General features: G+C 46.1%; 1 protein-coding gene across 1 annotated transcript; it reads right to left on the minus strand.

The window, feature by feature from the left end:
• Positions 1-7,342: 7,342 nt before the first annotated feature.
• Positions 7,343-13,176, minus strand: LOC137324104 (uncharacterized). Its single transcript, XM_067988245.1, has 2 exons — positions 13,050-13,176; positions 7,343-10,884 (listed from the first exon to the last, which is right to left on the minus strand). Exon 2 carries the CDS (start codon positions 10,871-10,873, stop codon positions 9,338-9,340), a length of 1,536 nt encoding a protein of 511 aa, XP_067844346.1. The 5' UTR covers positions 10,874-10,884; positions 13,050-13,176; the 3' UTR covers positions 7,343-9,337.
• Positions 13,177-25,666: the final 12,490 nt, after the last annotated feature.

Raw genomic sequence — 25,666 nt, forward strand, 5'->3', positions numbered from 1 at the left:
ATCCTCAGTCTGTTAAAACCATTGTACGAACTTCAATTCAAACTCATTCATTCTCCACTCATCTCATTCCTCAGCCTCCCATTCTTCCCCGGTGCCTACAGGTCTTTAAAGCCAGACTTGTCCCTGAGTCACAGTTTCCTGATCTTCTCTCCAACTCTCGTTCCCCTCATTCCTGCTCATCAGTCTGGACCTTGGGCTGTCACCCAGGTTTCTCAATATAAAAATCAATTAGCAATCAGCACACTCCAAATTAATCGTTTATTTTCAGTGATGTTCCAGATTATCTAATCTTTCCCATGAGCGTATTTCTCAATAATGTCTCCGTCATTGGACCATTGCTCAGACAGGAAGGGTGGGGAGAGTTTCCTTCAGCTGATTGTGAAGTTTATTAAAGTCACACATTCGCTCACTCACTAACTCACTTTATTATGATGTGGAGATGCCGGTGATGGACTGGGGTGGACAAATGTAAGGAATCGCACAACACCAGGTTATAGTCCAACAGTTTTATTTGAAATCACAAGCTTTTGGAGCTTTCCTCCTTCCTCACCTGACGACTCACCTGATGAAGGAGCAAAGCTCCGAAAGCTTGTGATTTTCAAATAAAGCTGTTGGACTATAACCTGGTGTTGTACGACTCCCTTCACTTTATTACAGCAGCCACACTCACACTCACTCTCACACACATACTCACACACAGAATCACTCACACACTCACACAATCAAACACTGACACACTCACTCACACAATCACATACTCACTCACTCACACACTCACTCACTTTATTACAGCAGCCACTCACACTCACTCTCACACACTCACACACACACATACTCACACACAGAATCACTCACACAGAATCACACACACAGAATCACACACACACTCACTCACACACTCGCACACTGACACACTCATTCACACAATCACATACTCACTCATTCACTCACTTTATTACAGCAGCCAGATGCTCACACACACTCACACACACAATCACACACACACTCACACACAATCACACACACACTCACACACAATCACACACACACTCTCACACAATCACACACACACATTCACATACAAACTCACTCACACAATCACATACTCACACACTCATTCACCCACTCACACACACAATCACACACTCACACACACAATCACACACACTTACACACAATCACATAATCACACACTCACATTCACACACACTCACACTCACTCATTCATTTACACACACACTCACTCACAATCACACACTCACACACTCACTCACAATCACACACTCACTCACACACACACATTAACACACACACTCACTCACAATCACATACTCACACTCACTCACTCACACACTCACACAATCACTCACTCACACACTCACTCACTCACACACACAATCACACACTCACGCACTGACACACTCACTCACACACAAAGTCACACACTCACACACTCACTCACACACTCACACACACAATCAACTAACATCTAACATCTGGGGACTTGTGCCAAAATTGGGAGAGCTGTCCCACAGACTAGTCAAGCAACAGCCTGACATAGCCATACTCACAGAATCATATCTTTCAGCCAACGTCCCAGACTCTTCCATCACCATCCCTGGGTATGTCCAGTCCCACCGGCAGGACAGACCCACCAGAGGTGGCGGTACAGTGATATACAGTCAGGAGGGAGTGGCCCTGGGAATCCTCAACATTGACTCTGGATCCCATGAAATCTCATGGCATCAGGTCAAACATGGGCAAGGAAACCTCCTGCTGATTACCATCTACCGTCCTCCCTCAGCTGATGAATCAGTCCTCCTCCATGTTGAGCACCACTTGGAGGAAGCACTGAGGGTAGCAAGGGCACAGAATGTACTCTGGGTGGGGGACTTCAATGTCCATCACCAAGAGTGGCTCGGTAGCACCACTACTGACCGAGCTGGCCGAGTCCTGAAGGACATAGCTGCTAGACTGAGCCTGCGGCAGGTGGTGAGCGAACCAACACAAGGGAAAAACTTACTTGACCTCGTCCTCATCAATCTACCTGTCGCAAATGCATCTGTCCATGACAGTATTGGTAGGAGTGACTACCGCACAGTCCTCGTGGAGACGAAGTCCCGTCTTCGCACTGAGGACACCATCCAATGTGTTGTGTGGCACTACCACCGTGCTAAATGGGATAGATTCAGAACAGATCGAGCAGCTCAAAACTGGGCATCCATGAGGCGCTGTGGGCCATCGGCAGCAGCAGAATTGTATTCCAGCACAATCTGTAACCTCATGGCCCGGCATATTCCTCACTCTACCATTACCAACAAGCCAGGGGATCAACCCTGGTTCAATGAGGAGTGTAGAAGAGCATGCCAGGAGCAGCACCAGGCGTACCTAAAAATGAGGTGCCAACCTGGTGAAGCTACAACTCAGGACTACATGCATGCTAAACAGCAGAAGCAACATGCTATAGACAGAGCTAAGCGATTCCACAACCAACGGATCAGATCAAAGCTCTGCAGTCCTGCCACATCCAGTCATGAATGGTGGTGGACAATTAAACAACTAACGGGAGGAGGAGGCTCTGCAAACATCCCCATCCTCAATGATGGCGGAGTCCAGCACGTGAGTGCAAAAGACAAGGCTGAAGCGTTTGCAACCATCTTCAGCCAGATGTGCCGAGTGGATGATCCATCTCGGCCTCCTCCCGATATCCCCACCATCACAGAAGCCAGTCTTCAGTCAATTCAATTCACTCCACGTGATATCAAGAAATGGCTGAGTGCACTGGATACAGCAAAGGCTATGGGCCCTGACAACATCCTGGCTGTAGTGCTGAAGACTTGTGCTCCAGAACTAGCTGCACCTCTAGCCAAGCTGTTCCAGTACAGCTACAACACTGGCATCCACCCGACAATGTGGAAAATTGCCCAGGTATGTCCTGTCCACAAAAAGCAGGACAAATCCAATCCGGCCAATTGCCGCCCCATCAGTCTACTCTCAATCATCAGCAAAGTGATGGCAGGTGTCATCGACAGTGCTATCAAGCGGCACTTACTCACCAATAACCTGCTCACCGATGCTCAGTTTGGGTTCCGCCAGGACCACTCGGCTCCAGACCTCATTACAGCCTTGGTCCAAACATGGACAAAAGAGCTGAATTCCAGAGGTGAGGTGAGAGTGACTGCCCTTGACATCAAGGCAGCATTTGACCGAGTGTGGCACCAAGGAGCCCTAGTAAAATTGAAGTCAATGGGAATCAGGGGGAAAACTCTCCAGTGGCTGGAGTCATACCTAGCATAAAGGAAGATGGTAGTGGTTGTTGGAGGCCAATCATCTCAGCCCCAGGGCATTACTGCAGGAGTGCCTCAGGGCAGTGTCCTAGGCCCAACCATCTTCAGCTGCTTCATCAATGACCTTCCCTCCATCATAAGGTCAGAAATGGGGATGTTCGCTGATGATTGCACAGTGTTCAGTTCCATTCGCAACCCCTCAGATAATGAAGCAGTCCGTGCCCGCATGCAGCAAGACCTGGACAACATCCAGGCTTGGGCTGATAAGTGGCAAGTAATATTTGCACCAGACAAGTGCCAGGCAATGACCATCTCCAACAAGAGAGAGTCTAACCATCTCCCCTTGACATTCAATGGCATTACCATTGCCGAATTCCCCACCATCAACATCCTGGGGGTCACCATTGACCAGAAATTTAACTGGACCAGCCATATAAATACTGTGGCTACAAGACAGGTCAGAGGCTGGGTATTCTGCGGCAAATGACTCATCTCCTGACTCCCCAAAGCCTTTCCACCATCTACAAGGCACATGTCAGGAGTGTGATGGAATACTCTCCACTTGCCTGGATGAGTGCAGCTCCATCAACACTCAAGAAGCTCGACACCATCCAGGACAAAGCAGCCCGCTTGATTGGCACCCCATCCACCACCTGAAACATTCACTCCCTTCACCACCGGCGCACTGTGGCTGCAGTGTGTACCATCCACAGGATGCACTGCAGCAACTCACCAAGGCTTCTTCGACAGCACCTCCCAAACCCGCGACTTCTACCACCTAGAAGGACAAGGGCAGCAAGCACATGGGAACAACACCACCTGCACGTTCCCCTCCAAGTCACACACCATCCCGACTTGGAAATATATCGCCGTTCCTTCATCGTCGCTGGGTCAAAATCCTGGAACTCCCTTCCTAACAGCACTGAGGGAGAACCGTCACCACACGGACTGCAGCGGTTCAAGAAGGCGGCTCACCACCACCTTCTCAAGGGCAATTAGGGATGGGCAATAAATGCCGGCCTTGCCAGCGACACCCACATCCCAGGAATGAATTTTTTAAAATCACAAACACGTGCACTCACTCACTCACACACCCACACACACAATCACACACACACTGACTCACTCACACACACACACACTCACACACACAATCACACCCACACACTCACTCACACAATCATATACTCACACTCGCACACACACTCGCACACACACTCACTCATTGACTCACTCACAGACTCACTCACACACACTCACACTCACACACAATCACTCACAATCACACACAATGACACACTCACATGCAATCACACACTCACACACACTCATTCACTCACACACAATCACACATACAATCAAACACTCACACATTCACTCACTCACTCACACATTCACTCACTCACACATTCACACACACACTCACACACACACAAAGACAATCACACACACAAGCACACACGCACACACACACTCAATCACATCCTCACACACACAATCACTCACTCACTCATTCACATTCTCACACTCACACACACTCACACACACACTCATTCACTCACACACACAATCACACACGCACACACACACTCAATCACATCCTCACACACACACAATCACTCACTCACTCATTCACATTCTCACACTCACACACACTCACACACACTCACACTCATACACACACATTCACATACTCTCACACACACCCATTCACACTCACATGCTCACACTTGCACACACACACCCAGACACAAACACCCAGACACACACATGCGCTCACACTGATACAGATAAACATGGACAAGCACACACATGCAACAAGCACACTTACACAAATACACACACACTTACACAAATACACACACTCACACACAGACACACACATATACTCTTAAGCATACTGTCAATAGTTTTTCCCAGTTCACTCTGTCAAACCTCTTTATAATTTTAAAAACCTTGATTAAATCTCCTCTTAGCCTTTTCTGCTCCAGTGGAAAAAGTCCCAGTATCTCAAGTCTCTGCTCATAATTATAGTTTCCCACCCTGGCATCATCCTGGTGAATTTCCGCTGTACAGTCTCTGTGACTTTAATGTCCTTTCTATAATGGAGCACCCAAAACTGCACACAGAACTCTAACTGTGGCCCAACCAGTGTTTTGTACAAATTTATCATAACCAATATCCGGTCATTATCATATTGCTGTTTGTGGGATCCTGCTGTGCACAAATTAGCTGCCGAGTTTCCTACATTATAACAGTGACTACACTTTGAAAGTATTTCATTGGCTGTGAAATGCTTTGGGATGTCCTGAGGATGTAAAAGGTGCTATAGAAATGCAAGTCTTTCTTTCTCATAAGAAATAGCAGGATTATTTGAGTGTTTCTATACTTCTCGTGGTGAAATATGTGGGCGTTAAATTGGGCTGTTGTTTTGGAGCTACGTGGCCTCCTGGAGATCCAAAATGGCGTCTTGGATGCGTACGCACACTCCTGGCGTGACGTGCCCCGGACACCGTCTTGGTAAAACGTTTAGCGCAGGCGCAGAGAACAAATGCTGGCATCATTTAAAGTAATCAGTGTGCAACGCTGATTTAAAGTGATAGACACCATTTTGGGACTTAACGCTCAACTCAATGCACATTGTTAACCCCGACCATCTGACCGTGTCTTAGAGTGCCTGGAGGACCCCCCACCACCGCTATTTAAAGGGACCATGCAGGATTTACAGATTAGTTGCTGGATTATTGCTTCTGGCTGCTGATGCATTTGTACCTGTTTTTGGAGGTCTCCTACACTTGAATACTAGGACTAGGGGATAAAGCCTAAAAATTAGAGCCAAGAGGTGCAGGAGTGAAGTTAGGAAATGCTCCTACACACAAAGGTTTGCTCTTCTGCAAACGGCAGTTGATGCTAGCTCAATTGTGAATTTTAAATCTGAGATTGATAGATTTCTGTGAACCAAGGGTATTAAGGGATATGGGGCTAAGGCGGGTATATGGAGTTAGGTCACAGGTCCACCATGATCTCACTGAATGGTGGAACAGGCTCGAGGGGCAAAATGCCACGGCCACTTGCTGCCTCCTGATATGCGCCACCTTCTCCTGCAATAAAGCGGGACATGTGTCTGGGTGATGTGCCTGTCATGGTTGAATAGCTGCCAGTGTGTGTGGCCTGTGAGTTGTGGGTGGGCGGCTTGAAACAGTGGTAATGTGTGAGGGTGAGAGGAAGCACCTGGTTGGAAGAGTTTATTGGTATGTGGGTGATGGGGGTGTAGTGTGTGGAGCAGTTTGTAGGAGACGCCACTTGACAGTTGACCTCACTCACCTTGACCACTCCTGTCAAAGCATTGAACTTCTTCCTGCACTGCATCCATGGTCATGATGCTGTGCGCCTGGCATTGACTTCGTCCCCCGCTGCCTCCCACTGCCTTTTGAGCATAAGTCTGGAGGGCCTCTTGCCCCTCCTTCTGTCCACCTCTTGCACCAAGGTCTCTAGTGCATCATCAGAGAACCTTGGTGCATGCACTCTCACAGGTCTGGTACCAACTCAGATCGGCAGATTGGTGAGGTCTGGTGTGCAGATTGGAGGGTGTGGGATTTAGTAGTGCGCAACCTTTATTCAATGTTTTAACAAAACTCATCAGTTTGTAAACATAGGGATGGGACCTACATCTGTGTTCACGTGTGCGATGTCTGATCTCCTTTCAGGCTCCATGCAGACAGCAGACTGTTATTTTTAGCAAATAACAGGTACCAGCTACCTTTAAGAGGTTTTGGCAGCCTGTCAGAGAGACATCCTGCCTTTAAGAGATTGAGGCTCCCCCTGCTGGTGAAACGTGCGAATGTCGTTGGATCCTCATGGTGATGGGGGTTTGGAGACGGACCAATGCCTCGTCCTGCCTGCGATGGAGACGCCGGCGTGGGTTAATCATAGATCCTGATACCGAGCCCGGTTTCGGGCCCTTTGCAATTTAACCCCCCGTGACTGTAAAGTCAATAATTAAAGCATTTAAAAGTGAGAGAGGGAAAAACAACAGTCGTACAGAGTCGTCTGCAAACTGGGAATAAAGTGTCCTTTATTTTGTTTCAGATTTCAATGTAGGTTTAAAAAGGTACAGAAAATACAAGCCCAATCAAACGCAATACAATCAGATAGAATCCTCACAAACGTGTGTTCCCGATTCATTCAAAACAGGGCAGCAACTCAATCAAAGAATTCACCAAGTGGATTTAATGAGAATTTCCACATTTCCTCATTTTTGAGGCTTCATTCAAACCTGAAATGGGGGAGACCTGAATTCCAGGGGTGGGGAGAGGCGATTGAATGGATGGATCTGATCGAATATGTTTTTGCGTATTTGGTACAATTTTTTTCCAAAACGAAAACTTACACAATTGGGTTGGTAATTTTAACCCAACTGGCCAGGCGGGAATCCCACGGGATCGGGTGGGACGCTGGTTTTACACCCGCCCAATATTACCCTCCCAGTTAGACGACGGAGGAGAGGCATTGGAGGAGGATGGTGTGGTCAACCGTGTCAAAGGTTGCAGACAGGTCGAGAAGGATGAGAAGGGAGAGTTTACCATCGTCACACTCACATAGGGTGTCATTTGTGACTTTGATAAGGGCCGTTTCAGTACTGTGGAGGGATTCAATCATGGAGTTGTGGGAAAGTGGGCACGGATTTGGGAGACAACACGTTCAAGGACTTGAGAATAAAGGGAGAGTGGAGATGGGGCGGTAGTTTGCAAGGGTGGGATTTATGAGGGGGGGGTGATGACGACTGATTCAAAAGGGAGGGGGACAGTACCTGAGGAGAGGGAACCGTTAACAATATCAGCTAACATGGGGGCCAGGAAGGGAAGTTGGGTGGTCAGCAGTTTGGTGGGAATAGGGTCAAGACAGCTGGAGGTGGGTCTCATGGTCAAGATGAGCTTGGAGAGGAAATGAGGGGAGAGAGGAGAGAAACTAGAGAAAGAGGTGGGTTCAGAGCCAGAGGGAAATTCGGTTTGGTGGGCTCGGGGAAGGGAGGGAAGTGGGAGAGGGAGCTGAACGGACTGAATCTTAGTGACAAAGAAGTTCATGAGCTCCTCGCACTTGTTGTTGGAGGTGAGGGTGGAGGGGTCAGGGGAGAGGGGTTAAAGGTGAGGGTGGAGGGGGCAGGGGAGAGGGGTTAAAGGTGAGGGTGGAGGGGGCAGGGGAGAGGGGTTAAAGGTGAGAGTGGAGGGGGCAGGGGAGAGGGGTTAAAGGTGAGGGTGGAGGGGGCAGGGGAGAGGGGTTAAAGGTGAGAGTGGAGGGGGCAGGGGAGAGGGGTTAAAGTAGACGGCTGGTAGTGAAGTACAGGAGCAGGGGTTAGTAGGTGGTTTATTCTTCAGGTGTGAGTGCACTCAGTGGGGGAGGGTGAAGGAGGGTGGGATGTCTGTCCAGTGTGGCTGGCATCTCAGCCAATCCTGATCCAGTTCTCACCTGGTGCCCACATCAACACTTTCCTCCAGAAGTCATCAAATAGCCACCAGAAACTGGCCAACTTTTGCCCCTCTCTCACCCAGAGACATTATGGCCTCCTCACCAGAGATTAGCCAACTCAACATGAAGCTGCGTTTGGGGCTCGTTCTGGTCTCTGGCTTAACCCACTGAGCCAGGAGATATGGGACAGCCATGGGGGGTGAGTCACCCATTAGGGGCGTGAATCAACTATCGGGAGGGTCAATAACCAGAGGACACAGATTTAAGATAATTGTCAAAAGAACCAGAGGGGACATGAGGAGAAATAAAAATTACTCAGCGAGTTGATCTGATCTGGAATGCGCTGCCTGAAAGGGTGGTGGAAGCAGATTCAATAATAACTTTCAAAAGGGAATTGGATAAATACTTGAAAAGGTGAAATTTGCAGGGCTATGGGGAAAGAGCAGGGGAGTGGGACTAATTGGATAACTCTTTCAAAGAGCCGGCACAGGCACGATGGGCCGAATGGCCTCCTTCTGTGCTGTGAGCCAATCATGATTTCAGGCACTAGCACAGCTGAGAATGTTTGATATCGGGATTTCCATTCACATCCTGGGGTGCAGCAGATCAGTGAGGTTCCCAATGGCTTCACTTCCCTGCTGAATATTCTTGTCAAACTTCTCCTTATTCACAGCGGCCCTGCGAAGTATTTCCGCTCTTGCTTGGTGACATTTATCCTGGAGCTTCTTAAACTCGCGGTCAGACCCCTGCCCGCCCAGCAACGAGCTCAGGTTCTCCAGCTGACGTACAAGATATTTGTCGTAAATCTCCACGTAGGTTTCTGACATGGCGCCGATGAGGGTCATGATGCTGACTCCCTGGGACACTTGGAGGTCCATCACCTGACTGCTGACTAACGCACCTGGAGAGCCCTGTGTGACTCCTTCACTCACAGGACCAAGCCTCTCAAACGTCTTCAGGCAATCTTCTGTTAATCTGGGTATCACTTGGATGAAGTTGATCATCTCTGACCAGTTGGATTTGATGCTAACCAGGGCCCTCAGCCCATTAGCCATCAGCTCTACAGTTGTGCTGACATCCTCCTCTTTCGACTGATTGTCCTTTATCCCTCTCAACAACGTCTCACTCTCTTCACCCAATTCATTCATCTTTTGGAAACATTCTTGATAATCATTTCTCGACTCCTCCAACTTGGTTTGGATTTCCTCGATCTTCAGGGAGGCTTGCTCTCTAACCTTCTGGAGGAAACTGTTGACTTCAGAGTTTGAGGCAGAGGATTTTTTGCTGTTCAGCTCAGACACCAGGTGCATGAGAAACATTAACGCTTTCCCCAGCTCCACTGCGAGGACCACTGGGCTGGTCACACTGCTCAAAAAATCAACAATCTTCGGGAGAAGCTCGATCATCTGTTTCAGCCCTTCCGAACAGAGCTGATCAATGAAAGCTCTTGCCTTTACATCATCACATTCATTTCCTAGTTTCTCACGTCTTTGGGAAACCCTGATCCATTTCTCCATTAAATCTCTCTTCTCTTTCTCTACCAACTCGTTCTTTTCTTTTCTTTCCTCCAAGACTTTCTGTACTTCCTTCAGCTTATCCTGGTTGTCACTCTGGGAAACTGCACAGACCTCCAGCAACTCACTGAGTAACTCACTGAGAAAGGAGAGCTCCTTTTCCACAGATTCAGCACATCCCATGCATTGAGCTGCACAAAGCTGAATGCTCTTCAGCTGTTTGGGAAGGTCTTTGTTTAGAGATGACCCTTTACCCACATTCCTCACATGGACAGTAAGGTCTTCACAATACATCTGGATTTTGTTCAGATTATCGCGGGTCTCTTGAAATGAGTTTACACTTTGGTTGCAAACCTGCATCAGACTCTTCTGGAATGACTCTGGATGGTCAAACCTGGATTTCTTGTGTTGGTTTAGTTGAAGGTCCTTTATCCCTGCAGCGAGACGCACCAGCTCACCTAAAATAGCCACAGACGTGGGTGCTGGTACCAGGAACTTCTCCCACTTGACCTGGGACTGGACCATCAGCTCAAAGCACCCGGCCACCTGCTGCGTGCAGAGGGGCTCGGTCAGGAGCTCGGTAACCTGGCATTGATTATCCGACATGCTGATATTTCCTGCAATGAGAATTAGCACAACTGAAATGACTCAAACATTAACAATTATTCTGTTATTGTAGAGAGAGGGTTCACATTAGATCAGACCAGTGGTCAGCCTTACACAACTCAAGGACCAGGTCTCAGCCCTGCTGCACAAATTGAAAGGATAAAGGATATAGGAGTGCAACAGAGAGAGTGTTATAACTGAGAGTCTTATACTGAGGGTGGGCTATGTGACAGTGAGTACAAGCCCTGGGATATTTCCCTTGTGAACACTTTCACAGTCCCTGAGCTCAGCCAGGAAACGTTGAGTTCTCGACGGTTTGATAATCTGTTCTGGGTCCCGCCCATCGCCCACCCAACACCTGAGGGAGCTCCTGTGTTGATTGATCCGTTCCCATGGACCTGACCCTTTGTTCACCGGCCTCCGGTCACAGCTCACTGCCCCTTCGGGACCTCGCTCTAAATCAGAGCAGGAGCCTCATGATTCTGGCCCTGAGTGCAATCAGCAGTATAACTCCAGTCTGCCTTCTGACTCACAGCCAAGGTCATTAATGGAGTTTTGACCTTGGACCTGTGAACTCGCAGCATATAGGGTGCACGTGGGGGGCATATGGAGGATATATTGAGGGTGCATATGGGGGACGTATGGAGGGGATACATGGGGACATAGAGGGGGAATATGCGGGACATATGGAGGGGAAAAATAGAGGGGACATGTGCAAGGGTGTATGTGAGGCATATGGGGGACACATGGAGAGTGATTATGGGGGACATATGGAGGGCATTTGAGGGGTTATATGGGGAGGCATTTGGTGTGGGCATAAGGAGGGTGATAAGGGGACATGTGGGGGGCATGTGGGGGCATATCATAGTATCACAGTAGGTACAGCACAGGAGGAGGCCATTCGGCCCATCATGCCTGTGCCGGCTCTTTGAAAGAGCTATCCAATTAGTCCCACTCCCCTGCTCTTTCTCCATAGCCCAGCAAATTTTTCCCCTTCAAGTATTTATCCAATTCCCTTTTGAAAGTTATTATTGAATCTGCTTCCACCGCCCTTTCAGGCAGTACATTCCAGATCATTACAACACTCTGCATAAAAAAATGTTTCCTCATGTTGCCTCGGGTTCTTTTGCCGATCACCTTAAATCTGTGTCCTCTGGTTACCCACCCTTCTGCCACTGGAAACAGTTTCTCCTTATTTACTCTGTCAAAACCCTTCATGATTTTGAGCACCTCTATCAAATCTCCCCTTAACCTTCTCTGTTCCAAGGAGAACAATCCCAGCTTCTCCAGTCTCTCCACATAACTGAAGTCCCTCATCCCTGGTACCATTCTAGTAAATCTCCTCTGCACCCTCTCCAAGGCCCTGACATCCTTCCTAAAGTGCGGTGCCCAGAATTGAACACAATTCTCCAGCTGAGGCCTAACCAGTGATTTATAAAGGTTTAGCATAACTTCCTTATTTTTGTACTCTGTGCCTCTATTAATAAAGCCCAGGATCCCATTTGCTTTTTTAACAGCCTTGTCAACTTGTCCTGTCACCTTTAAAGATTTGTGTACATTCACCCCCAGGTCTCTCTGTTCCTGCACCCCCTTTAAAATTGTACCATTTAGTTTATTTTGCCTCTCCTCATTCTTCCTACCAAAATGCATCACTTCACACTTCTCTGCGTTAGAATTTATCTGCCATGTGTCTGCCCATTTCACCAGTCTGTCTCTGTCCTCCTGAAGTCTGTTACTATCCTCCACACTGTTTACTACATTTCCGAGTTTCGTGTCATCCGCAAACTTTGAAATTATATCCTCTATACCCAAGTCCAGGTCATTAATATATATCAAAAAGAGCAGTGGTCCTAATACTGACCCCCTGGGGAACACCACTGTAAACTTCCCTCCAGTCTGAAAAACAACCGTTCACCACTACTCTCTGCTTTCTGCTTTCTGTCTTTGGCCTGGAATATGGGGGAGAACGGTGAGGGCTGCTCTGTTCCTCTCTCAGGATTCCAGCTGTATTTCACACTGTGTCACATTACCCCAGTGTTACTGACTGTTAGATGTTAGACACTGGGATATTTCCCTTGTGAACAAAGGCACAGCCCTTGAGCTCAGTATGATCAGATTTCAGTCCAATTCATTAAATCAGGCCATGAACTCTCTCCAGATCTGTAAAGATACTCACCGAGTTTTCCGGTTTTCAGCTTGTGCTCAAATCCTGACGATGAACTGGAGACTTTCACCCGTACTGAGTAGCTGGGACCTGAGGAGGCTTTGAACTGGGATCCTGCTGTGCAGACAGAGAGCTCGGTCTGTGTTCAGGTAAGTGTCGATTGGAGAGGTGGTTTGTAGGTGGGACCAGTAAACAGCACGTAGCTGTTTCAAAGACTCCCCAGAACCTGTCACTTGTTTGAATCGCTGCACCTTTACCTGTAATATGATTCCAGGAAACTTGCTGGGGCTGCCTGTTAATTATTCTCTTCAGATATTGGACCTGAGCCAGGAAACGTTGAGTTCTCGACGGTTTGATAATCTGTTCTGGGTCCCGCCCATCGCCCACCCAACACCTGAGGGAGCTCCTGTGTTGATTGATCCGTTCCCATGGACCTGACCCTTTGTTCACCGGCCTCCGGTCACAGCTCACTGCCCCTTCGGGACCTCGCTCTAAATCAGAGCAGGAGCCTCATGATTCTCGCCCTGAGTACAATCAGCAGTATAACTCCAGTCTGCCTTCTGACTCACAGCCAAGGTCATTAATGGAGCCTTGTCCTTGGACCTGTGAACTCGCAGCATATAGGGTGCACGTGGGGGGCATATGGAGGGGTGATATGGTGGGCATATGGAGGGGCATTTGGAGGGAGTTATGGGGGGCATATGGAGGGGTGATATGGTGGGCATATGGAGGGGCATTTGGAGGGAGTTATGGGGGGCATATGGAGGGGTGATATGGTGGGCATATGGAGGGGCATTTGGAGGGAGTTATGGGGGGCATATGGGGGGGGTGATATGGTGGGCATATGGAGGGGCATTTGGAGGGAGTTATGGGGGGCATATGGAGGGGTGATATGGTGGGCATATGGAGGGGCATTTGGAGGGAGTTATGGGGGGCATATGGAGGGGTGATATGGTGGGCATATGGAGGGGCATTTGGAGGGAGTTATGGGGGGTATATGGGGGGGTGCATGAGCAACATATGGAGGAGGCGTATATGGGGGACATATGGAGTGGGCATATGCGGACACATGGGGGACATATGGGGGTGACATATGGAGGGGCATATAGAGGGGTCATATGGGGGACATATAGGGGACATAAGGAGGGGGCATTTGGGGGAGAACGGTGAGGGCTGCTCTGTTCCTCTCTCAGGATTCCAGCCGTATTTTCACACTGTGTCACATTACCCCAGTGTTACTGACTGTTAGACATTGGACAGTTTTCACTGGAGCTGAACTTAAACAAGGGCCTTGAAGCTCCAATTGGAAAATACCTGGCGATACCCAGCCCTATTTTTCCTGACAGTACATCTTGCACTATCTGCCCCCCACCTCACCCACAACCCCTTTGTCATTCAGACATCTTCTCTGAGTCAGTGAACTCTGCTGGTGATGGAGCTACAAGAGGAAGAAAGTCCACGTCTCTAATCCAGGTCTGGGCTGTGTTGGTTGGTCTCAGTCTGAGGACTACAGTTACCTCAGCGTGAGGGAGGGGAGACTGAGATCTGTGGTGGAAGTGTCAGTGTACGGAGGTGGGTTGAGGATGGTGACAATTCTTCGCTTCCTCTGCTGACGCTCACTGTCTTACAACGGAAAAGAACTTGCATTTATGCCACACACAGAACACTAAAAGCACTTCACAGCCAATTAAGTGTAAGAACATAAGACCATAAGAAATAGGAGCAGGAGTGGGCCATTTGGCCCCTCGAGCCTGCTCTGCCGTTCAATCAGATGATCTTTGACCTCAACTCCACTTTCCCGCCCGATCCCCATATCCCTTGATTCCCCTAGAGTCCAAAAATCTATCGATCTCAGCCTTGAATGTACTCAACGACTGAGCATCCACAGCCCTCTGGGGTAGAGAATTCCAAAGATTCACAACCCTCTGAGTGAAGAAATTCCTCCTCATCTCAAGTATTTTGCAGTGCAGCTACTGTTGTTATAAAGGCAAATTCACAAGGTGCCACAAACAGGAAAGATCTGTTGCCTGTTTTGGTGATGTTGGTTGAGGGAGCAATGTTATCCAGGACATTGGGAGAATTTCCTGCTCTTCTCCCAGTAATGTCACGGGGACGGAATTGTAAGGAAAGGCTTAATTTGGCTGTCTTGAGGTCTTTTTATATTGTAGTAATATTAAGTTTTAGCCTTTGCCTCTTAAGTGATTCTCTGTTTGACGAATGAAAGTGTAATCATAAGACAGGCTTGCTTTGTTTTACTAATATTGATGCAGTAAAAAGCAATGGTCAGTTTTCGACAGTAAAAGCTAATTAAAAGAAATTCCAGGCTGAGATAGTCAGAGAGCTTTAGTTTAGAACAAGTTATCACACAGACACAGGACAGGAAGGAAGATGAGGGCTTGCCTGGGAAAGATCGAGAGTGTAACCAAGCAGAGGAGTTGTAAAAAAGAACTCATTTACTAAACTTATTGATTAGGAACTAGGGAGGAAGCTGATGCTATTTGGTAATGCAGAAACATGTAGTTTGTGGGAAGAGTAGGTGGGGGTTAGAACGGATACTCAGAAATTTGAAGGCCAAACAAGTTCATCGAGCTGGGAACTGCAATGTGATTTGATTTTCCTGGCTAAAACTCACAAGGTCGTGTTGTAAGTGTTGTCAGTAATAGTTGTTACTGTATGCTTTATAATTCTGTAAAGGTCTACATTCAATGCTGTGAACCCTATTATTTTGAGGAGTAACTTATAAGAACACCCATCCTCCAACAGGGCCTCGGTTTAACGTCTCATCCAAAAGACAGCACCATCGACAATGCAGCACTCCCTCAGTGTCAGCCTGGATTTTGCTCAAATCTCTGGAACCCACAACCTTCTGACTCACACTGAGCCAACCTGGGCCCAGTTGACTTGTGCAATAAGCAGCTGGAGAAGTAACTAGTGTCTGTAGAACTGTGCTCCAGTGAGAGGTCAGTGTGTTCAGGAGATGAGGGGGAGGAATTGGGGGAAGAGAGGAGAAAGGAGAAAAGGGATTGGAGACGCAATCTTAGTGAACAAATTCACAGTCCATGAGTGGATTTGTGACAGAAAAATATTGTTTAGAAGGTCAAAACTACTTTAACACTTAGTCAAAAGAATTAATAAAATAAGGGGCATTGGACACCTCTCAACTACAAAATGGAGGTAAGAATTGGGGTTTAATGTGAAACATTTGCAGATATATCCTTGTGTACATGAGATAGGACGAGGAAACTCTACTTTTCATTTTAAATGAGATGGACAAACTGAAATTCTGTCTTCCAGGATTGTGTTACACAGTGAAGTGTGACCATCGTGAGAATATAATCATCTTCCAGGATTGTGTCACACAGTGAAGTGTGACCATCGTGAGAATATAATCATCTTCCAGGATTGTGTCACACAGTGAAGCATAACCATCGTGAGAATATAATCATCTTCCAGGATTGTGTTACACAGTGAAGTGTGACCATCGTGAGAATATAATCATCTTCCAGGATTGTGTCACACAGTGAAGTGTGACCATCGTGAGAATATAATCAATCAACTAATGGTTTCTGTTTGTTTCATCAGATTTTCAATCCCTAGGGATAGAAGTTTCTGAATGTTGGAACTCTCCACTTATTTAGTTCTCCAGTGTAGCTGTAATACTCTGCTGCTACAGGCAACAATGTTAGAAATTGGAGAGCCAATGTACCTGCACTAACATTGTTTGAAAATTGGCCCCATACATAAAAAATAATCAGAGGAGCTGAGACCCATTTAGGCTGAATTTTATTTGACAGAATTCATATACATTTGATTGAGAAAACATATCTACGATTTTAATTGTATCATGATCTTTGTACGAGTTTTATTTTATATTAAATTGATTGCAGCAGATTTATAAATTAACAGGATATATTATACCACCATTAAGTGCATAAAGAGTTAAAAAAAAGAGCAAAAGGGAGTTTGGAGAATTACAACGTTAGTTACAGGGTGATGTCTGGTTTTAAACCAAGTTGGACTTTTCAAATCTCTGCTTTAAATGTATTTGCTTTCAGTGAGTGGGAAACAGCTGTTGTGCTGACTGACTCTCCTCCCAAACTTCACGTTCCATTCAGCCAAGACGGTAATTAACCCCTTACTTCTATTCTCCAAAGTCGTTAAGAATTTGAGATCAGATCTTCAGCTTTACTTGAATATTTACCAATTAAAGTGTTGATAAATTGCAGTGTGGAATGCTTAAGTTTCAGGAGCCAAGTTGAGGGCCTCAAGTATTGTTTTAGACTGACAATTTGCTTGTTTCTACAGACATCAGAAGAATATCATCAAATGTCACAGAATGGTAACAAGGCAGAGTGAAGCTCAGTCACTCAATGGACCTGTTTTAATCCATTCAATGTCCTTTCTCAGCTTCTGACACAAATTGTTCGAAGGGAGGACCCTGTCATGACGGTTTGCTCCGAAGGAAACTGCAGGCATTGCTGCCTCTGCTGTCATCAACTCAACCAGGACATCGCTTGTATGAAACATATCAAACCCGGGACATACAGTCATACGGGTTCTGCAAGAACATGACCCACACACTGAGAAAGGGGGACAGCTGATGACAACCTGGATTTTTTTTAAAGAGATCCAAGAGGTTTAAATAAATGAAGCAAATGTATCAATAGGTCCCTCACAATTTGATCCCAATGTTTAATCTATGTTTTAAGGGGCAATGGATTTCAGTTTATTGAACAGTAAGATTCCTCCAGGGCACATGAATGAGATGGAAAGATTGTATCATGGGGAGATGGAACTTCATTTGACACTAGGAAGATACTGAGTGTATGAGGTATAAATAGGAAAACTGCACCACCATCTGGGCTCTAAAACTAGCGCCCTAGGTGATAATGAGTGATAATGGGCGATAATGGGTGATAATGGGTCGAAATGGGTAATAATGGGTGATAATAGGTCAAAATGGGTGATAATGGGTGATAATGGGTGATAATGGGTGATAATGGGCGATGATGGGTGATAATGGGTGATAATGGGTGATAATAGGTCAAAATGGGTGATAATGGGCGATGATGGGTGATAATGGGCAATGATGGGTGATAATGAGTGATAATGGGTGATAATGGGTGATAATGGGTCGAAATGGGTAATAATGGGTGATAATAGGTCAAAATGGGTGATAATGGGCGATGATGGGTGATAATGGGTGATAATGGGTGATAATGGGTAATAATGGGTGATAATGGGTGATAATGGGTAATAATGGGTGATAATGGGCGATGATGGGTGATAATGGGCGATAATGGGTGATAATGGGTAATAATGGGTGATAATGGGCGATAATGGGTGATAATGGGCGATGATGGGTGATAATGGGTGATAATGGGTGATAATGGGCGATAATGGGTGATAATGGGTGATAATGGGCGATGATGGGTGATAATGGGTGATAATGGGTGATAATGGGCGATGATGGGTGATAATGGGCGATAATGGGTGATAATGGGTGATAATGGGCGATGATGGGTGATAATGGGTGATAATGGGCGATAATGGGTGATAATGGGCGATAATGGGTGATAATGGGTGATAATGGGTCGAAATGGGTAATAATGGGTGATAATAGGTCAAAATGGGTGATAATGGGCGATGATGGGTGATAATGGGTGATAATGGGTAATAATGGGTGATAATGGGTGATAATGGGTAATAATGGGTGATAATGGGCGATGATGGGTGATAATGGGCGATAATGGGTGATAATGGGTAATAATGGGTGATAATGGGCGATAATGGGTGATAATGGGCGATGATGGGTGATAATGGGTGATAATGGGTGATAATGGGCGATAATGGGTGATAATGGGTGATAATGGGCGCTGATGGGTGATAATGGGTGATAATGGGTGATAATGGGCGATGATGGGTGATAATGGGCGATAATGGGTGATAATGGGTGATAATGGGCGATGATGGGTGATAATGGGTGATAATGGGCGATAATGGGTGATAATGGGCGATAATGGGTGATAATGGGTGATAATGGGTGATAATGGGCGATGATGGGTGATAATGGGTGATAATGGGCGATAATGGGTGATAATGGGCGATAATGGGTGATAATAGGTCAAAATGGGTGATAATGGGTGATAATGGGCGATGATGGGTGATAATGGGAGATAATGGGTGATAATGGGCGATAATGGGTGATAATAGGTCAAAATGGGTGATAATGGGTGATAATGGGTGATAATGGGTGATAATGGGCGATAATGGGTTATAATGGGTGATAATGGGCGATAATGGGTGATAATGGGTGATAATGGGTGATAATGGGTGATAATGGGCGATGATGGGTGATAATGGGTGATAATGGGTGATAATGGGCGATGATGGGTGATAATGGGTGATAATGGGTGATAATGGGCGATAATGGGTGATAATGCGTGATAATGGGCGATGATGGGTGATAATGGGTGATAATGGGTGATAATGGGTAATAATGGGTGATAATGGGCGATAATGGGTGATAATGGGTAATAATGGGTGATAATGGGCGATGATGGGTGATAATGGGCGATAATGAGTGATAATGGGTAATAATGGGTGATAATCGGCGATAATGGGTGATAATGGGTGATAATGGGCGATGATGGGTGATAATGGGTGATAATGGGTGATAATGAGTGATAATGGGCGATAATGGGTGATAATGGGTCGAAATGGGTAATAATGGGTGATAATAGGTCAAAATGGGTGATAATGGGCGATGATGGGTGATAATGGGTGATAATGGGCGATAATGGGTGATAATGGGTGATAATGGGTGATAATGGGTAATAATGGGTGATAATGGGCGATGATGGGTGATAATGGGCGATAATGGGTGATAATGGGTAATAATGGGTGATAATGGGCGATAATGGGTGATAATGGGTGATAATGGGCGATGATGGGTGATAATGGGTGATAATGGGTGATAATGGGTGATAATGGGCGATAATGGGTGATAATGGGCGATAATGGGTGATAATAGGTCAAAATGGGTGATAATGGGTGATAATGGGTGATAATGGGCGATGATGGGCGATAATGGGTGATAATGGGTGATAATGGGTGATAATGGGCGATGATGGGCGATGATGGGTGATAATGGGTGATAATGGGCGATGATGGGTGATAATGGGTAATAATGGGTGATAATGGGCAATGATGGGTGATAATGGGCGATAATGGGTGATAATGGGTAATAATGGGTGATAATGGGTGATAATGGGTGATAATGGGCGATGATGGGTGATAATGGGTGATAATGGGTAAAAATGGGTGATAATGGGCGATAATGGGTGATAATGGGTGATAATGGGTGATAATGGGCGATGATGGGTGATAATGGGCGATAATGGGTGATAATGGGTGATAATGGGCGATGATGGGTGATAATGGGCGATGATGGGTGATAATGGGCGATGATGGGTGATAATGGGTGATAATGGGCGATAATGGGCGATAATGGGTGATAATGGGCGATAATGGGTGATAATGGGTGATAATGGGTGATAATGGGTGATAATGGGCGATGCTGGGCGATGATGGGTGATAATGGGTGATAATGGGTGATAATGGGCGATGATGGGCGATGATGGGCGATGATGGGTGATAATGGGTGATAATGGGTGATAATGGGTGATAATGGGTCGAAATGGGTAATAATGGGTGATAATAGGTCAAAATGGGTGATAATGGGCGATGATGGGTGATAATGGGTGATAATGGGCGATAATGGGTGATAATGGGTGATAATGGGTAATAATGGGTGATAATGGGCGATGATGGGTGATAATGGGCGATAATGGGTGATAATGGGTAATAATGGGTGATAATGGGCGATAATGGGTGATAATGGGTGATAATGGGCGATGATGGGTGATAATGGGTGATAATGGGTGATAATGGGTGATGATGGGTGATAATGGGTGATAATGGGTGATAATGGGTAATAATGGGTGATAATGGGCGATAATGGGTGATAATGGGCGATAATGGGTGATAATAGGTCAAAATGGGTGATAATGGGTGATAATGGGCGATAATGGGTGATAATGGGTGATAATGGGTGATAATGGGCGATGATGGGCGATGATGGGTGATAATGGGTGATAATGGGCGATGATGGGTGATAATGGGTAATAATGGGTGATAATGGGCAATGATGGGTGATAATGGGCGATAATGGGTGATAATGGGTAATAATGGGTGATAATGGGTGATAATGGGTGATAATGGGCGATGATGGGTCATAATGGGTGATGATGGGTAAAAATGGGTGATAATGGGCGATAATGGGTGATAATGGGTGATAATGGGCGATGATGGGTGATAATGGGCGATAATGGGTGATAATGGGTGATAATGGGTGATAATGGGTGATAATGGGCGATGATGGGTGATAATGGGCGATGATGGGTGATAATGGGCGATGATGGGTGATAATGGGTGATAATGGGCGATAATGGGCGATAATGGGTGATAATGGGCGATAATGGGTGATAATGGGTGATAATGGGTGATAATGGGTGATAATGGGCGATGCTGGGCGATGATGGGTGATAATGGGTGATAATGGGTGATAATGGGCGATGATGGGCGATGATGGGCGATGATGGGTGATAATGGGTGATAATGGGCGATAATGGGTGATAATGGGTAATAATGGGTGATAATGGGCGATAATGGGCGATAATGGGTGATAATGGGCGATAATGGGCGATAATGGGCGATAATGGGCGATGATGGGTGATAATGGGTGATAATGGGTGATAATGGGTAAAAATGGGTGATAATGGGCGATAATGGGTGATAATGGGTGATAATGGGTGATAATGGGCGATAACGGGTGATAATGGGCGATAATGGGTGATAATGGGCGATGATGGGCGATAATGGGTAATAATGGGTGATAATGGGCGATAATGGGTGATAATGGGTGATAATGGGCGATGATGGGTGATAATGGATGATAATGGGTAATAATGGGTGATAATGGGCGATAATGGGTGATAATGGGCGATGATGGGTGATAATGGGTAATAATGGGTGATAATGGGCGATGATGGGTGATAATGGGCGATAATGGGTGATAATGGGTAATAATGGGTGATAATGGGCGATAATGGGTGATAATGGGTAATAATGGGTGATAATGGGCGATAATGGGTGATAATGGGTGATAATGGGCGATGATGGGTGATAATGGGTGATAATGGGTGATAATGGGTGATAATGGGTAAAAATGGGTGATAATGGGCGATAATGGGTGATAATGGGTGATAATGGGTGATAATGGGCGATAATGGGTGATAATAGGTCAAAATGGGTGAAAATGGGTGATAATGGGTGATAATGGGTGATAATGGGCGATGATGGGTGATAATGGGCGATGATGGGTGATAATGGGCGATGATGGGTGATAATGGGTGATAATGGGCGATAATGGGTGATAATGGGTCATAATGGGCGATGATGGGTGATAATGGGCGATAATGGGTGATAATGGGTAATAATGGGTGATAATGGGCGATAATGGGTGATAATGGGTGATAATGGGCGATGATGGGTGATAATGGGCGATAATGGGTGATAATAGGTCAAAATGGGTGAAAATGGGTGATAATGGGTGATAATGGGTGATAATGGGCGATGATGGGTGATAATGGGCGATGATGGGTGATAATGGGCGATGATGGGTGATAATGGGTGATAATGGGCGATAATGGGTGATAATGGGTCATAATGGGCGATGATGGGTGATAATGGGCGATAATGGGTGATAATGGGTAATAATGGGTGATAATGGGCGATAATGGGTGATAATGGGTGATAATGGGCGATGATGGGTGATAATGGGTGATAATGGGTGATAATGGGCGATGATGGGTGATAATGGGTAATAATGGGTGATAATGGGCGATGATGGGTGATAATGGGTGATAATGGGTAATAATGGGTGATAATGGGCGATAATGGGTGATAATGGGTGATAATGGGCGATGATGGGCGATGATGGGTGATAATGGGTAATAATGGGTGATAATGGGCGATAATGGGCGATAATGGATGATAATGGGTGATAATGGGCGATAATGGGCGATAATGGGTAATAATGGGTGATAATGGGCGATAATGGGTGATAATGGGTGATAATGGGCGATGATGGGTGATAATGGGCGATGATGGGTAATAATGGGCGATACTGGGCGATGATGGGTGATAATGGGTAACAATGGGTGATAATGGGTGATAATGGGTGATAATGGGCGATGATGGGTGATAATGGGTGATAATGGGCGATAATGGGTGATAATAGGTGATAATGGGCGATGATGGGCGATGATGGGTGATAATGGGCGATAATGGGTGATAATGGGTGATGATGGGTGATAATGGGTGATAATGGGCGATGATGGGTGATAATGGGTAATAATGGGTGATAATGGGCGATGATGGGCGATAATGGGTGATAATGGGTGATAATGGGCGATGATGGTTGATAATGGGTGATAATGGGTGATAATGGGCGATAATGGGTGATAATGGGTCGAAATGGGTAATAATGGGTGATAATAGGTCAAAATGGGTGATAATGGGCGATGATGGGTGATAATGGGTGATAATGGGCGATAATGGGTGATAATGGGTGATAATGGGTGATAATGGGTGATAATGGGTAATAATGGGTGATAATGGGCGATGATGGGTGATAATGGGCGATAATGGGTGATAATGGGTAATAATGGGTGATAATGGGCGATAATGGGTGATAATGGGTGATAAAGGGTGATAATGGGTGATAATAGGTCAAAATGGGTGATAATGGGCGATGATGGGTGATAATGGGTGATAATGGGTGATAATGAGTGATAATGGGCGATAATGGGTAATAATGGGTGATAATAGGTCAAAATGGGTGATAATGGGCGATGATGGGTGATAATGGGTGATAATGGGCGATAATGGGTGATAATGGGTGATAATGGGTGATAATGGGTAATAATGGGTGATAATGGGCGAGGATGGGTGATAATGGGCGATAATGGGTGATAATGGGTAATAATGGGTGATAATGGGCGATAATGGGTGATAATGGGTGATAATGGGCGATGATGGGTGATAATGGGTGATAATGGGTGATAATGGGTGATAATGGGCGATGATGGGCGATGATGGGTGATAATGGGTGATAATGGGTGATAATGGGCGATGATGGGTGATAATGGGTGATAATGGGTGATAATGGGCGATGATGGGTGATAATGGGTAATAATGGGTGATAATGGGTGATAATGGGTGATAATGGGCGATGATGGGTGATAATGGGCGATAATGGGTGATAATGGGTAATAATGGGTGATAATGGGCGATAATGGGTGATAATGGGTGATAATGGGCGATGATGGGTGATAATGGGTGATAATGGGTGATAATGGGTGATAATGGGCGATGATGGGCGATGATGGGTGATAATGGGTGATAATGGGTGATAATGGGCGATGATGGGTGATAATGGGTGATAATGGGTGATAATGGGCGATGATGGGTGATAATGGGTAATAATGGGTGATAATGGGTGATAATGGGTGATAATGGGCGATGATGGGTGATAATGGGTGATAATGGGCGATGATGGGCGATGATGGGTGATAATGGGTGATAATGGGTGATAATGGGCGATGATGGGTGATAATGGGTGATAATGGGTGATAATGGGCGATGATGGGTGATAATGGGCGATGATGGGTGATGGTGGGTGATAATGGGCGATGATGGGTGATAATTGGTAATAATGGGTGATAATGGGCGATGATAGGCGATGATGGGTGATAATGGGTGATAATGGGTGATAATGGGCGATAATGGGTGATAATGGGTGATAATGGGCGATGATGGGTGATGGTGGGCGATGATGGGTGATAATGGGCGATAATGGGCGATGATGGGTGATAATGAACGATAATGGGTGATAATGGGTGATAATGGGTGATAATGGGCGATGATGGGTGATAATGGGTGATAATGGGTGATAATGGGCGATAATGGGCGATGATGGGTGATAATGGGTGATAATGGGTGATAATGGGTGATAATGGGCGATGATGGGTGATAATGGGTGATAATGGGTGATAATGGGCGATGATGGGTGATGGTGGGCGATGATGGGTGATAATGGGCGATGATGGGTGATAATGGGTGATAATGGGCGATGATGGGTGATAATGGGTAATAATGGGTGATAATGGGTGATAATGGGCGATGATGGGTGATAATGGGTAATAATGGGTGATAATGGGTGATAATGGGTGATAATGGGCGATGATGGGTGATAATGGGTGATAATGGGCGATGATGGGCGATGATGGGTGATAATGGGTGATAATGGGTGATAATGGGCGATGATGGGTGATGGTGGGTGATAATGGGCGATGATGGGTGATAATGGGTGATAGTGGGCGATAATGGGTAATAATGGGTGATAATGGGTGATAATGGGCGATGATGGGTGATAATGGGCGATGATGGGTGATAATGGGCGATAATGGGCGATAATGGGCGATAATGGGCGATGATGGGTGATA

The sequence above is a fragment of the Heptranchias perlo genome, chromosome 8, assembly GCF_035084215.1.
Source record: "Heptranchias perlo isolate sHepPer1 chromosome 8, sHepPer1.hap1, whole genome shotgun sequence".
Classification (NCBI taxonomy): domain Eukaryota; kingdom Metazoa; phylum Chordata; class Chondrichthyes; order Hexanchiformes; family Hexanchidae; genus Heptranchias; species Heptranchias perlo.

Coding starts and splice junctions, on each gene's coding strand:
- LOC137324104 (XM_067988245.1), bottom strand. CDS start 10,873: ATGTCGGATAATCAATGCCAGGTTACCGAGCTCCTGACCGAGCCCCTC.